General features: G+C 47.0%; 1 protein-coding gene across 1 annotated transcript; it reads left to right on the plus strand.

The window, feature by feature from the left end:
• LOC140492513 (SPRY domain-containing SOCS box protein 4-like) lies at positions 1-13557 on the plus strand. The gene is made up of 3 exons (XM_072591432.1): positions 1-1516; positions 4317-5738; positions 11115-13557. The coding sequence occupies exons 1-2, from the start codon at positions 823-825 to the stop codon at positions 4442-4444; spliced, it is 822 nt and encodes a 273-aa protein (XP_072447533.1). The 5' UTR covers positions 1-822; the 3' UTR covers positions 4445-5738; positions 11115-13557.
• Positions 13558-16093: the final 2536 nt, after the last annotated feature.

The raw sequence follows: 16093 nt of genomic DNA on the forward strand, positions 1-16093 counted from the left end.
GAGAGAGTGTGAGTGGGTGAGAGAGTCTCTGTGTGTGAGAGAGGGTGGGGTGTGTGTGTGTGTGTGTGTGTGTGAGAGAGAGCAGGATTGTGTGGACTTGTGTGTGTATGAGAGACAGAGTGAGAGAAAGAGGGAGAGAGAGAGAGAAAATGTGTATGTATATGCACATGGGAGTGTGTACGTGGAACAGACTTTGTGTACGGGCATGTCTGTGAGAGACAGAGTATGTGTGTGTGTGAGAGAGAATGTGTATATGAGAGTGTGTGTGTGTGTTGGAGAGTTTGTGTGTCTGTTTATGTATGCTGATATATGTGTGTGTGAGAGACTCTCTCTCTGCAAGTGTCTTTCTCTGTGTTTCTGTCTATTGTTCTCTCTCTCTCTCTCTCTCTCTCTCGTTCTTGCCCTGGCCCTGGATTGTCCTAACTCTGGTATATCTGCCTCTTGCTCAACACAGGAGGCCCAAGTGTCTCTGAATGACGTGGACATTTGACTATGTACTGAGTGGGAGTCAGTGACGGCAAGATGGGAACAGGAGGACTGTGTGAGATACAGCCTGAGACTGAGAGAGTGAGAGCCATTCATCAGACAATAGCACACTATTCTGACTGTGCGTAAGAGGGTCCGATAAAGCTGATAAAACACATATAAAAAGGTGTCACTTGTGAACGCTTTACTAGCAGTGGAAGACTTTCCGTCGATGAGGAGAGCAGTGCACTTTGCAATTACGTTGGAAATAGGAAGAAAATAACTTTCGGTTTCAGCTTGGGTCATTCACAAGGGAAGCCAGGAGAGGGAAGAGTCTTGTGTCCCTTAGTGAGTGAAATGGGTTTGAAGTTGATCAAACCCGTGAGGGAGGAGACGGAGCAGACGAATTGGAGACAGAGGCTGCAGCAGTTCAAAGGCTGGCACGTGCCAACTCCTGCCAATTTAGACCTCCTCCTGGACCTGCCCCCGGTGCCCATGGAGGTGCAGCTCTGCCACGCCTGGAGTCGCTGGGACCGCTCGCCCAACATGTGCCAGCCGGAGGGTGCCACGGTCTACAGTGGGCTGACGGTGCGCCGGAAGCGGGTGCAGGACAGCACGGACTGCGCCCGCGGCAGCGTGGGTTACAGCCGTGGGCTCCACGTCTGGCGGGTGCGCTGGCCCCCTGGGGAGAGGGGCAGCCACGCGGCGATAGGGGTGGGCACTGCCCACGCCCCCCTGCACCATGACAGCTACCGGGTGCTCCTGGGCGGAGAGGATGGAGAGTCCTGGGGCTGGGAGCTGGGGGCGAACCGGCTACACGGTGGGGGCAGGGACGGCCGCCGGTACCCTGAGGTGGCAGAGGAGCCGTTGCCCGTGCCCGAGAGCTTCCTGGCCGTGCTGGACTGCGACGGCGGGACCCTGAGCTTCCTGGTGGACGGTGTGTACCTGGGAGTGGCCTTCGACGGGCTGAAGGGCAAGACGCTGTACCCCATGGTGAGCTGCGTCTGGGGCAATGCCAGCATCACCCTCACCTACCTGAATGGCCTGGAGAGTAAGTGAACAACAACAGCAACGAGTCACACGTGCACTTTGGCGTAGCGCTAACATCTCTGGGCTAGGGCGCATGAGGTCAGATCCTGCAACTAGTCCTACAGGAAGGAGACAGGCCGTTCAGCCCAAACTGGATCATGCCAACCCAAATGTCCATCCACGCTAACCCCCTTTCCCTGCACTTAGCCTTTTCTATTGAAGTTTTTGTTCAAATGCCTTTTAAATGGTGTTACTGTACCCGCCTTAACCACTTCCACTGGTAGCTCATTCCAGATGCGTACCACCCTCTGTGTAAAAAGGTAACCCCTCAGGTTCCCTTTTATTCTTTCCCCTCCAACATTAAACTGATGCCGAGAGTGTGGTGCTGGAAAAGCACAGCAGGTCAGGCAGCAATCGAGGAGCAGGAGAATTGACGTTTCGGGCATAAACTCTTCATCAGGAATGAGCTTCATTCCAGATGAAGGGCTTTTGCCCGAAACATCGACTTTCCTGCTCCTCGGAAGCTATTCGCCCTACCCATGCCCCTCCTAATTTCATAAACCTCTATAAGGTCAACCCCTCAGCCTCCGACGCTCCAAGGACATCAGCCTCAGTGTATTCAGCCTCTCACTATTGCAACAATCCTTCAACCCTGGCAACCTCCTTGTAACTCCTTTTCAACGAGTGAGGGTGGAGAGTGAGCGAGAAGGGGGATTGTAGTGAGGATGGGGAGTGAGGAGGAGGGGATTGTAGTGAGGGTGGGGAGTGAGGGTGTGGGGATTGTTGTGAGGGTGGGGAGTGAGGGTGAGGGGATTGTAGTGAGGGTGGGGAGTGAGGAGGAGGGGATTGTAGTGAGGGTGGGGAGTGAGGGTGTGGGGATTGTTGTGAGGGTGGGGAGTGAGGGTGAGGGGATTGTAGTGAGAGTGGGGAGAGGGGGAGAGGGGATTGTAGTGAGGGTGGGGAGTGAGGGGGAGGGGATTGTAGTGAGAGTGGGGAGAGAGGGGTAGGGGATTGTAGTGAGGGTGGGGAGTGAGGAGGTGGGGATTGTAGTGAAGGTGGGAAGTGAGGGGGTGGGGATTGTAGTTAGGGTGGGGAGTGAGGGTGGGGAGTGAGGGTGAGGGGATTGTAGTGAGGGTAGAGAGTGCGGGGGATGGGGATTGTGGTGAGTGTGGGGAGTGAGGGGGTGGGGATTGTACTGAGGGTGGGGAGTGAGGGTGAGGGGATTGTAGTGAGGATGGGGAGTGAGGTGGTGGGGATTGTAGTGTGGGTGGGGAGTGAGGGTGTGGGTATTGTTGTGAGGGTGGGGAGTGAGGGTGAGGGGATTGTAGTATGGGGAAGGAGTGAGGGTGAGGGGATTGTAGTGAGGGTGGGGAGTGAGGGAGTGGGGATTGTAGTGAGGGTGGGGAGTGAGGGTGTGGAGATTGTGAGGGTGAGAGGATTATAGTGAGACTGCGGAGTGAGGGAGTGGGGATGGTAGTGAGGGTGGGAGTGAGGGTGAGGGAATGGTAGTGAGGGTGGGGAGTGATGGGGTGGAGATTATCGTGAGGGTGGGGAGTGTGGGGGTGGAGATTGTAATGAGGGCGGGGAGTGAGGGGGATGGGATTGTAGTGAGGGTGGGGAGTGAGGGGGATGGGGCTTGTGGTGAGTGTGGGGAATGAGGGGGTGGGGATGGTAGTGAGGGTGGGGAGTGAGGGGGATGGGATTGTAGTGAGGGTGGGGAGTGTGGGGGTGGAGATTGTAATGAGGGCGGGGAGTGAGGGGGATGGGATTGTAGTGAGGGTGGGGAGTGAGGGGGTGGAGATTGTAGTGAGGGTGGGGAGTGAGAGGACTGGGGATAGTAGTGAGGGTGGGGAATGAGGGTGAGGGGATTGTAGTGAGGGTGGGGAGTGAGGGTGAGGGGATTGTAGTGAGGGTGGGGATTGTACTGAGGGTGGGGAGTGAGGGTGAGGGGATTGTAGTGAGGGTGGGGATTGTACTGAGGGTGGGGAGTGAGGGTGAGGGGATTGTAGTGAGGGTGGGGAGTGAGGGTGAGGGGATTGTAGTGAGGGTGGGGATTGTACTCAGGGTGGAGAGTGAGGGTGAGGGATTGTAGTGAGGGTGGGGATTGTAGTGAGGGTGGGGAGTGAGGGTGAGGGGATTGTAGTGAGGGTGGGGAGTGAGGGTGAGGGGATTGTAGGGAGGGTGGGGATTGTACTCAGGGTGGGGAGTGAGGGTGAGGGGATTGTAGTGAGGCTGGTGAGTGAGGGTGAGGGGATTGTACTGAGGGTGGGGAGTGAGGGTGGGGATTGTAGTGAGGGTGGGGAGTGAGGGTGAGGGGATTGTAGTGAGTGTGGGGATTGTACTGAGGGTGGGGGTGAGGGTGAGGGGATTGTAGTGAGGGTGGGGATTTTACTGAGGGTGGGGACTGAAGGTGAGGGGATTGTACTGAGGTTGGGGAGTGAGGGTGAGGGGAATGCAGTGAGGATGGGGAGTGAGGGTGAGGGGATTGTAGTGAGGGTGGGGAGTGAGGGTGAGGGGATTGCAGTGAGGGTGAGGATTGTACTGAGGGTTGGGAGTGAGGGTGAGGGGATTGTAGTGAGGGTGGGGAGTGAGGGTGAGGGGATTGCAGTGAGGGTGAGGATTGTACTCAGGGTGGAGAATGAGGGTGAGGGGATTGTAGTGAGGGTGGCGATTGTATTGAGGGTGGGGAGTGAGGGTGAGGGGATTGTACTGAGGGTGGGGAGTGAGGGTGAGGGGATTGCAGTGAGGGTGGAGGGGTGTTGTGTTGGATATTTGGAACGAGCCCTTCCTGAACTGTTCCCTTTCTCCTTCCCTCAATCCAGGACAGCCGCTCCGTCTGGCTGATCTCTCCCGGCGGAGAATCCGTCAGTCGCTCGGACAGGACCGGATCTCGGAGGTTGCTTCGTTACCTCTGCCTCCCATCCTCCAAACCTATCTCCGACATTCCTGAAAGTGGGAAGAGAGGACGGACAGAGAAAGACACAGAATTGTCAGCTGGAACTCAGCTTGTTAGTTATGTCATATAAACCTTCGTCTTATACCTCCCCAGGCCCAGGTTGTCTGGACTTTGACAGGTTTTTAAGAAATTCTTGGATCCCGGCCATCGTGAGGGGAGAGTAACTGCGGCCATTCCTCCCTGTTGCTCAACCATAGCCCATTGTGGACTCTTTCTATCCCTCAATTATCTTAAACTGAGTTCACAATCACTCATTGACCAGCAGCCTATGAATGCACAACACCATCTCTCTTGCTCTCTCTCTCTCTGTTTCTGAGGTGCACTTTCTGTCTTTCACTTTGTGGGATATAGGTAAATTAATGTTACTTCTGCAATTCTGCAATTCCATCTTACAAAGTAAAATGAACTCACACCAGTGTGTAATTGTTTTAGCCAAGAGCTGAGTCAACAAGAATGGAAACGATGTGGAGGAAATATATAATTGTTTTTGTATTAGCTAAAACTGTATGTCAGAAGGTAGACATTATGGGCAAGTAGATAAGATGTTGTGAGGGGATGAAGTTAAGCTAGATACGCCTGTACAAACAGTAGGTATAAACATGTGCTTCCCACTTTTACGAAAACACAGGAACAAACCCCAATTAAAAGGGTCATAGGGATCAGAACGGCCTCGGGAAAGGCACAGATGAAGGGGGTAGATAATGATGAAGAAAGGATATGCCTAACAATGACCTATAGCAGGGTAAGGTCAAACAGCCTTGTGAGACCAGAAATAAGCATTTTATCACAGACAAGGCCGGATAAGGCAAGAGGCAAACAGGGGTAATGGGGGCCGGTCTTAGGGAAGTGGATGATGTAAGCAGGGGAGGGAGCAGTGTAAAACAATGGACATTAAATCATATAAATATTATGTATGAATTGAACCTGGGGTGTGTATGTCCTCTGCCTTTTAGACACGGGACATCACACCCACTTGCAAGCGTAAAATAAGTGACACAATTGATTCAGATCTTGTCTCGGACTGAAATTATTGAAGTGAGTGGGCTTTGTTTCTCACAATTGGGGGCTGTCCGGGATTTTCTTCCATCACCGGGGGGAGTGGCTGGCCTTGGACACTGGGAAGACGCGTCCCGTTCCCCATTGAGGAGCGGTCTCGTGTCCTGGTTTGGTCTGCTCCCTTGGGCGACTGGTACGAATCCCACAAGAGAGACATCTGAATCAGACAGTGATAGGAGCTCGATAGACAATACGGCACAAAGGGGCCAGGCAACTCTGTGCACAGACCAAGGTAAGAAACCTGACTTTTAAGTATTGCCTTGGTGGCCGGGATTGAGTTTTAGTAGTTAATAAGGGACTAACGAAGGAACTCAATATGGGTTGTGCCGTGGGTAAGGAAAAAGCCTCCGGGAAAACTAAAGAAGGAAAAAGCAATGGAATTGGAGGCGGGGTCCCTTACAACATACCTCCAGAAAGTCCTTTGGGGAGGATGTTGTGGAATTGGCAAAATAATACTTGTACAGGGGAAAAAGATGATTAAATATTGTTGCTTCATATGGACTAAGGAATCCATTCTTCGTCCCGCCTCTTTTGGCCAAAATTCAGGTCGGACAAAGACTGGGTTTGTAAATATCTGAATTTATTTGTCAATGAGTGAGAGAGAGAGAGAAAGAGAGAGAGAATGAAGAGAGCTGTACAGCTGGTAGAAAGTTTAACCCTTTGTGATTTGGTTTGAATGCACATTTGTTTGTTGGTGATTGAATGTTTGCGTTTTATTCCCTGGAGCTTGAGTTCCGGGACTGTTTTGAATCTGATTTTTATTATGGAAACTAAACATGATTTCTTTAAAGGTTAAGGATTCTATAGAGATTATGAAAAAAAAAAGAATGATAACTCCTGTTCTTCTTACAGGTCATGACTGTCTCACTATCAGTTTCTAACTAATCTCTTTTATCTTTACATAAAAGCGATTTATGGAGGACAGTTGAAGTTTCAGTTCAACATTAGATTGTAGTAAAAACAAGATCCTATGGTTAATATCTGTGACCTTGGATTCGGCCATAGTTCATGCATTAGAAGTTTTTTTTTAAAACTTGAATAGACAAATAATTTTAAGGCAGCTCTGATTATTTCACGACCTATAGTATTGTAATTGAGCAATGATTGGTCAGGACTACTTAAGAAAACTAATTTTGGATTTAAATTAAGGGACTAAAACTGGGTGATTACAGTGGATTTCAAAATTGAGAACTGTATGCATTTTACATTTTGAATATTAAATACTGAATAAATGAATGTAAATATATAAATATATTTACAAGTTTGGAACAGGCTTTAAAGTTAGTCAAGCATGAATTGATGAATTGGTGTTTGAAGTTATGGGGAGCTAGAAATATTGCAATACTTCTTTAAAAAAAAAAGAAAAAGGGGAAGAACGTAATGACTTATCCCCTTCGGGAGGTACCAATAGGGGATAAAGAGATTGGGTTTGTAAGTGCCCCCCTCAGCAGTGGGGAGGTCAGAATATTTAAAAAAGAAATGAAGGTCCTGGTTGAGGATCCGGTAGGGTTGTCTGAACAAACTGATCAATTTTTGGGGCGCAGTCTGTATACCTGGGCTGAGTTAATGTCTATTTTGAATATACTATTTACTGGGGAAGAAAGGGGACTTATATGGGGAGCAGCCATTAAAATATGGGACAGGGAACATCCCATTGGAGATGGGGATGCTGGACAGGGAGAAGTGAAGTTTCCCCTCAGAGACCCCCAGTGGGAAAACCAAAATCCGGAGCATAGAGAAGAAATGAAGGAATTGAAAGACCTGATTCTAAAAGGTATAAGAGAGGCAGTTCCGAAGTCACAGAATTTGACTAAAGTCTTTGAAGTTAGACAGGAGAAAGATGAGACTCCTTCAGCTTTTATTTTGCAGAGATTAAGAGACTCAATGTGGAAATATTCTGGAATGAACCCTGAGAACCCAGTGGCACAGGGTCTTTTGAAAGTACATTTTTGTGACAAAGGAATGGCCAGACATACAGAGAAAGATACCGCAAATAGAAGGGTGGAGTGAAAAGCCATTAGATGAATTGTTAAGAGAGGCACAGAAAGTGTTTGCAAAGAGAGAGGATGAGAGACAGAAACAGAAGGTGAAAATGATGGTAGCTACGGTTGATGAGGTAGTTAAAGAAAAGAGTAGAACCAATAGTGACCAACTGGAGGGGCGGGTGGCAGCATGTAGGACAGAGAGGGAGAGGGAGAGGACAAGGGGGAGCGTTTGATGGAGGGTTCGAGCGACAGGGGCAGAGCTGGAGGTCTCCACAGGCAGGATGCTATTATTGCGGAAAGATAGGGCACTTTAAGCGGGAGTGTCCTGCTCTGAAAAGGGAAGAGAGGGCAATTCCGCTTATGAATTTTGATGAAGTATAGGGGTGTCAGGGGTTCCTGCCCCCGGGAACCCACCAGGAACCCTTGATAAACCTGAAGGTGGGACCCTATAGGGAAGAGGTAGTCTTCCTAGTAGATACGGGGGCAGCACGGTCATCGCTGAATTTTAAACCAAAGAAAGTAGGAATGTCAACACGGTCAATTACTGTTTCGGGGTTAAAAAGGGGAAGGATTTACTGTTCCAGTATTTGAACCTATGATGATAGAAGGTCCTAAGGATAGGGTCACAGGGGAACTGTTGTATATCCCTGATATAGGAAGTAACTTATTAGGGAGAGATTTAATTATCCTCTTAGGACTGGGGATTGGAATTCAGGAAAAAGAATTAGTTGTACAAAAGGCAATGTTGACAGAGGATGTGGAGAGAGAGATAGACCCTATTGTATGGGCTAGGGAAGGGAATTGTGGAAAACTATAGATCCCTCCCCTTGAAGTAAATTTTTTTAAAAAAAGGAAAGGGGACGTTGTCTGTGAGTGACAATATCCCATTTCCATAGAAGGTAAACGAGGACTGCAGCCAGTAATTGAAGGATTGATTAGAGATGGACTGTTGGAGCCATGTATGTCTCCTTATAATACCCCAATACTACCAGTGCGGAAATCCGATGGAACTTATCGATTGGTGCAGGATTTGAGAACATTAAATCGAATAGTACAGATCAGGCACCCAGTGGTGCCAAACCCCTATACGTTATTAAGTGAGATCCCTCATGACCACAAATGGTTTAGTGTGATAGATTTAAAGGATGCCTTTTGGGCTTGTCCCTTGGCAGAGGACGGTAGGAATTTGTTTGCCTTTGAGTGGGAAGACCCTAAGACAGGACAGAAACAGCAATACCGGTGGGCTGTGCTTCCCCAGGGGTTTATGGAATCCCCGGATTTATTTGGACAGATGTTAGAACAAATATTGGAGAAATTTAGCAGCCCCAAGGGGACTACCCTGTTGCAGGATGTAGACGACCTCTTAGTAACAGGAAAAAGAAGAGAAAGAGTAGTAGAAGCCACTAACAAATTATTGAATTTCCTGGGAGAGCAGGGACTGTGGGTATCTAAAAACAAACCACAATATGTGGAGCAAGAAGTGAAATACTTGGGACATTTAGTTAGTGAGGGAAAGCGAAAGATAAGCCGGGAACGGATAGAGGGAATAGTGGGGATGCCACTGCCCAGCACTAAACGGGAGTTACGCAAATTTTTAGGTCTAACGGGTTATTGCAGATTGTGGATTGATTCCTATGCACTGAAGACTAAGAAATTATATCTCAAACTATTAGAGGGGGAACCAAAATGTCTAAGTTGGGATGATGAGGAAAAAGAACTAGTTGAGAAACTCAAAAGAGATCTGATCCATGCCCCCGTGTTAGCCTTACCTTCTCTAGATAAACCTTTCCACCTTTTTGTTACCGTGGATAAGGGAGCGGCTTTGGGAGTATTGACCCAGAGGTGGGGAGGAATGAGACAACCAGTAGCATATCTTTCGAAGCTACTGGATCCAGTATCCCGGGGGTGGCCTGAGTGTGTGCAGGCTGTGGCTGCCACTGCACTGTTGGTGGAGGAAAGCAGAAAGCTTACATTTGGGGGAGCCCTAATAGTAAGCACTCCACACCAAGTGAGAACAATCCTAAACCAAAAAGCTGGGCGATGGTTGACAGACTCGCGGATTCTGAAATATGAGGCAATATTAATAGAAAAGGATGATCTAGTGTTGGTCACTGACAATTGTTTAAATCCAGCTGCCTTTCTTTGGAAAGGGGAAGGAGACTCTCCTCAGAATCCAGGGCACGATTGCCTTGACATTATAGAATACCAAACTAAGGTCCGCATGGACCTCAGAGATGTTCCATTTCATGCAGGGGTTAGACTTTTTATAGACGGATCATCCCGGGTGATTGAAGGGAAAAGACATAATGGGTATGCAGTCGTAGAGACGGGACAAACAGTAGTGTGGTGGAGGCAGGACGGTTGCCAAATGGGTGGTCAGCTCAGACTTGTGAACTCTATGCATTGGAAAGAGCCCTTAGAGCATTAGAGAATAAAGAGGGAACAGTATACACTGACTCTAAATATGCATTTGGTGTTGTGCACACTTTTGGCAAGATATGGCAGGAACGAGGGCTGATCAACAGCCGAGGGAAAGAATTAGTACATGAAGAATTGATTAAACGGGTCTTGGAGTCCCTATTACTTCCCCGAGAAATAGCAGTAGTGCATGTAAATGGTCATCAGAAAGGAAATGAACCAGAGGTTAGGGGAAATAGATTAGCTGCTGAAGTGGCTAAGGAAGCAGCCCTGAACCCACAAGAAGTGGTGATTCATTCCCTAACACCTACTGTCCCAGGTCCTCGGGAAGCTCCAATATTTACTGAAAGCGGAGAAAAAGAATTGAGAGATTTAGGGACTGTAAAAACAGCAGACGGGCATTGGAGGTTACCTGATGGAAGGAGAATGTTGAACAAAATGATGATGCGAGACATTATGGCTGTCCTACACCAAGGCAGCCATTGGGGAGTACAAGCAATGTGTGATTTGGTTCTTAGGGAATATGGATGTAAAGGAATATATACAATTGCTAAACAAATATGTGAGGGATGTATCATATGCAGAAAGGTAAATAAGAAAGTCTTGAGAAAACAGACCCCGGGAGGAAGAGACCCAGGATTGAGACCTTTCCAGAGTATACAAGTAGATTATACTGAACTCCCCAGGGTAGGCAGACTAAAATATATGTTGGTCATAGTAGATCATTTATCTGGTTGGGTTGAGGCATACCCCCTAGCTACCGCCACTGCGAGTGGAGTGTCTAAAACAATATTGGAGCACATAATTCCCCTATATGGACTCGTGAACCATATTGATTCTGACCAAGGAACTGACTTTACCTCTAAAGTGTTACGGGGGGTAATGAAAGGGTTGGGAATTTCCTGGGAGTTCCATACTCCGTGGCACCCGCCATCATCAGGAAAGGTTGAGAGAATGAACCAAACACTCAAACGATAGCTCTCTAAATTGATAATAGAAACTAGACTCCCTTGGATCAAATGTTTACCTATAGCTCTCTTGCGAGTACGAACAGCCCCAAGGAAAGATTTGGGACTATCCCTCTATGAAATCTTATTTGGATTACCTTACTTGGGAACGAATGGAGAATTGCCAAGTCCCGAAACTAAAGATTTGTTTTTAAAGAAGTAGAAACTGGGTTTGTCCTCCTCTTTGTTTTTCCTCAGGAAACAGGGTTTATTGGCACAGACTCCACCCCTTGAATGCACCATTCATCCCATCCGGCCGGGAGATTGAATCTTAGTAAAATCATGGACAGAGACTAAATTGCAGCCGGACTGGGAAGGGCCGTACCAGGCTCTTTTGACCCCTGAAACAGCGATAAGGACAGCAGAGAAAGGCTGGACTCACTACACTCGGATCAAAGGGCGAGTGGACCCTCCAGTTGAGGAAGAAGTCTGGACAGCCGAATCAATGCAAGATTCGCTGAAACTCAGGCTAAAGAGACTTTGAGTAACTGATTATACAGTGGCGACGTGAGCGCGGGATTATTTCTGTAAGATTGTATATTCAGCATGATGTTTAGAATACTGGGAATGCTGCTAGAGATATGATGCTAGCCCTTTTAGTATTGGGATTTTGTCAAATATCATTTTCATATGTATTATTAACGGTCCCCAAGTCTGATAATCCACAAGTAATAGACGCTGATGTATGCAGCTTAGTAAATTGTGGGGATGTAGATAATCAGAGACAGTACCGCAGCTCTGAGATACATCTTAAGTCCTATGGGGATGGCCTTGGGGATGGTATTTAGTATAATGGTCTCATCACAGTACACCAGGCCCCCTTCCGACCAGCTCGTGATTGTCCTGATAAAAAGTGTAACCCAATATACCTAATGATAAGGAAAACCACATGGCACGAAACAATCCAGGTGGGGGGGGGGGGGGCACCTATGAGATACAATGAAATGAAATGTTTGGGATAGAAATGAAAGCAAATGGGAAGGATTTCTTGGGCTATTGTTTCCGAATTAGTGTAGGACGGGGAAAACGGGTAGAACTACTGGGTAATAAGATACAATCTTTCACCCCTCCCGATGATCCTAAAGTAGTAAAATTTATAGAGGTAAAGGACTTGAAACAGACCATTGAAATAGAAACTGGGTACGGGGATGCAAATGCCTGGGTTGAATGGGTAAAGTATACTGTGAAAAGTCTGAACAAGAGCAATTGCTCTGCATGTGCCTCTGGTAGGCTAGTGGCCCAGGTGGTTTCCTTTCCGCTCGGGTGGAAGCGAGACAGGAAGGGCATGAAATGTATGATAGCCCTGTATCAGGATGAGACTGCGTGGAATGATAGGAATTGTACCTCCCTATCACTGATGTTCCCTCCCTTGGAGAAGAAAGATGTAAAAGTTCCCCCCCGTTTTCTGCCGCAGTTGGAAATCACACGTCGTGTGTGCATAGACGAGGTACAAGTCAGTCGAAAGATTTGGGGGAGCTGAAATTATGTACAGAGATTAAGAATGTAACCGAAATGGAGAAGGGAGGGAACTACTCAGCACTAAAGGTTCCCCGAGCGGATCTGTGGTGGTACTGTGGAGGCAAAATATTGAGACCCACGCTACCTCCAGATTGGAGAGGGATATGTGCAATTGTACAATTGGCAATTCCATTTACCCTGGCATTGAGAAGGAAAAGATAGGAGGGAAAAAGGGAAGGGGTAAGAGATTACTGTTAGACACTTCTTTCGATGACAGGATTTATCTCGATTCGGTAGGAGTCCCTAGGGGGGTACCTGATGAATTCAAGGCTTGTAACCAGATTGCAGCAGGCTTTGTGTCAGCTCTCTTTTGGTGGGTAACAATTAATAAAAATGATCATACCCTGTATACGAGGGCTCACCCAAAGACTGATTGAAACAGCCTTGATGAAACAGGTGCCCCTAAAAGAAAAATGCAGAAGATAACAAATGGTAATTAAAGAAAAGGGGGAAATTGTGGGATATAGGTAAATTAATGTTACTTCTGCAATTCTGCAATTCCATCTTACAAAGTAAAATGAACTCACACCAGTGTGTAATTGTTTTAGCCACGAGCTGAGTCAACAAGAATGGAAACGATGTGGAGGAAATATATAATTGTTTTTGTATTAGCTAAAACTGTATGTCAGAAGGTAGACATTATGGGCAAGTAGATAAGATGTTGTGAGGGGATGAAGTTAAGCTAGATACGCCTGTACAAACAGTAGGTATAAACATGTGCTTCCCACTTTTACGAAAACACAGGAACAAACCCCAATTAAAAGGGTCATAGGGATCAGAACGGCCTCGGGAAAGGCACAGATGAAGGGGGTAGATAATGATGAAGAAGGGATATGCCTAACAATGACCTATAGCAGGGTAAGGTCAAACAGCCTTGTGAGACCAGAAATAAGCATTTTATCACAGACAAGGCCGGATAAGGCAAGAGGCAAACAGGGGTAATGGGGGCCGGTCTTAGGGAAGTGGATGATGTAAGCAGGGGAGGGAGCAGTGTAAAACAATGGACATTAAATCATATAAATATTATGTATGAATTGAACCTGGGGTGTGTATGTCCTCTGCCTTTTAGACACGGGACATCACACCCACTTGCAAGTGTAAAATAAATGACACTATTGATTCAGATCTTGTCTCGGACTGAAATTATTGAAGTGAGTGGGCTTTGTTTCTCACAACTTTCATCCCCACCCCGATCCTCTCTCTCTCGATCTTTCCCACTGGTGGTTTCTGTCCCTTCCATTTTCTGCGTGTTACTATCTTTGTATCATTGTCTTCTCTCACACACACATACAGTCTGCGTTTCTCTCTCACACACACACATTGCCTCCCTTTCTATCTCTCCCACACTGTATCTCTCATACAGTCTGTATACCTTTCTCTTTATCTCACATTCTGATTGCTTTTCTCTCACACACACATTCTGTCTATCTTTCTCTCTCTCCCACACTGTCTCTCACACACGTTCTATCTCTCTCTCTCTCCCACATCCTATCTCTCTCTCACACATTCTGTCTTTCTCTCTCTCTCCCACATCCTGTCTCTCTCTCACACACTTCTATCTTTCTCTCTCCCACATCCTGTCTCTCTCATACACATTCTGTCTTTCTCTCTCTCACATACACACATTCTGTCTTTATCTCTATCTCTCCCACATCCTGTCTTTCTCACACAGGTTCTGCCTGCCTTTCTCTCTCTCTCCCACATCCTATCTCTCTCACACACATTGTCTGCCTTTCTCTCTCTCTCCCACATTCTGTCTCTCTCTCTCTCTCACCACACTATCTGCCTTTCTCTATCCTCTCTCACCCATCCTGTCTGCCTTTCTGTCCCTTCTCTGATCTCACTCTGTCTATCTTTCGCATGGTGATCACATTCTCTTGATTTATGAGCGCTTTGGGAGAGACGGGGATTGGTACAGAATGGGGCCCTGCTTTGCAGAGGGGAAACCGAACAGGAAAGTTGTCTGCAGCTTTGGAGACTGAGAGCCGATGACTCACTGGGGTCACTACATCCAGGCGATTGCACCATCTGCTGCGGGTCCAGGAGGACTCAGCATAGCAACAGCCCTCTGATTGGTCAGTTCTCCGTAGGAACGTTCTCCCCAGATCTTTTTTTTATTTGTTGGAAAGAGCAGATTATACTCCAAAACCCAACAAACTCGAGCAGCGACCAACACTGTGCAATTGTGCAATCATTAAAGAATCGAAAGGATGATAGAATGAACCCAGTTCATTTTGTGATTTGATTGCCCATACAAAACTGTGTGCTCCTAAACTATGCTTCACACAATGTTACTCAATGTCTCTGCTTGGTCTTTTGGGTGTGTGAATCTAAAAGGGGGTAACGTTTAAACCGTGCAAATTAAGGGTCAGTTTTTTTTTAACCGCTCTGTGTTAAAATTATCAGTAACCATGATGTGGAGGTAGCTGCCTGTGTGGGTCCGGTCTGGACAAACTCATGACACCAGGTTTGAGTCCACCACCTTTATTTGAAACATATCCCTCCAAACCCTTCCTATTCATATACCCATCCAAATGCCTCTTAAATGTTGCAATTGTACCAGCCCCCACCACATCCTCTGGCAGGTCTTTCCGAGCTAATAAAGGAGCAAGGCACAGAACATTTGTGACTTCAAATAAACCTGTTGGACTATAACCTTGTGTCTGGTGACTTCTGACAAAGTTACCAGTGTTTGGGTAAACAGAGTTGTTTTGGCTGTTTGCTGTAGGAACCTGGGACAGTTTGCTCTCATACTGGTTGAGGTACAAAGGTGAGGACCCAGACAACTATAGGACTGCTCTGTCCTTAGAAAGAGAGATGGCTAGTGGTGAGATTAACTTGAGGGTCAGGCGAGGAGCGGGGTTGAGAAAGAAAGTCTTTCGAGGTGATCTCAGCCTGTGTTGGGAATCGAAACTTAACTTGTTTTTCAGAGGCAAATTCGAATTGTTGGTTGCATCGGATTTGTGGTGACTCTGGGATTAGAGGGTCAACCTCTATGAGTTGTGTCAAAGTTTTGGGGGATCCTTGGCTGGATTATTTAGGAACAAGGACGACATAAAATTGGGATGCAATTAGTGTAAGTCCAAAAGGATAAAAAGGATATTGTCTCAAGATCTTGCATCAATAAATAGAGTGGCACAGGGATCTGCGAAAAGAGATATCTCTAAAGGTTAAAGAGATAGGTTCAATCCTTAGGTCTAACCAGGCCATAATCCCAAACTAAACTAAACTGCCTGCTCTGGCCAATATTCCTCCAAACCTTTCCTATTCATGGACTTAGCCAAATGTCTTTTAAACTTTGTAACTGTATCCTCATCTACCACTTCCTCAGGAGGTTCATACCACACGCGATCTACTCTCTGTAAAATGTTGCTCCTCATGTCCGCGTGGGTTTATTCCGGGTGCTCCAGTTTCTTCCCACAATCCAAAGATGTGCAGGTTAGGGTGAATTGGCCATGCTAAATTGCCTCCTAGTGTTCAGGGATGTGTCGTTTAGGTGCATTAGTCAGGGGTAAATGTACAGGAATGGGTCAAGGTGGGTTACTCTTCAGAGGGTCAATGTGGACTTGTTGGGCCAAATGGCCTGTTTCCACACTGTAGGTAATCTAATCTAATCTAATCCTTTTTCTCCTCTAACCTTAAAAATATGTCCCCTAGTC

The sequence above is a fragment of the Chiloscyllium punctatum genome, chromosome 21 (genome assembly GCF_047496795.1).
Source record: "Chiloscyllium punctatum isolate Juve2018m chromosome 21, sChiPun1.3, whole genome shotgun sequence".
Classification (NCBI taxonomy): Eukaryota; Metazoa; Chordata; class Chondrichthyes; order Orectolobiformes; family Hemiscylliidae; genus Chiloscyllium; species Chiloscyllium punctatum.

Coding starts and splice junctions, on each gene's coding strand:
- LOC140492513 (XM_072591432.1), top strand. CDS start 823: ATGGGTTTGAAGTTGATCAAACCCGTGAGGGAGGAGACGGAGCAGACG. Junction 1,517..4,316: donor CTACCTGAATGGCCTGGAGA/GTAAGTGAACAA, acceptor CCCTCAATCCAG/GACAGCCGCTCCGTCTGGCT.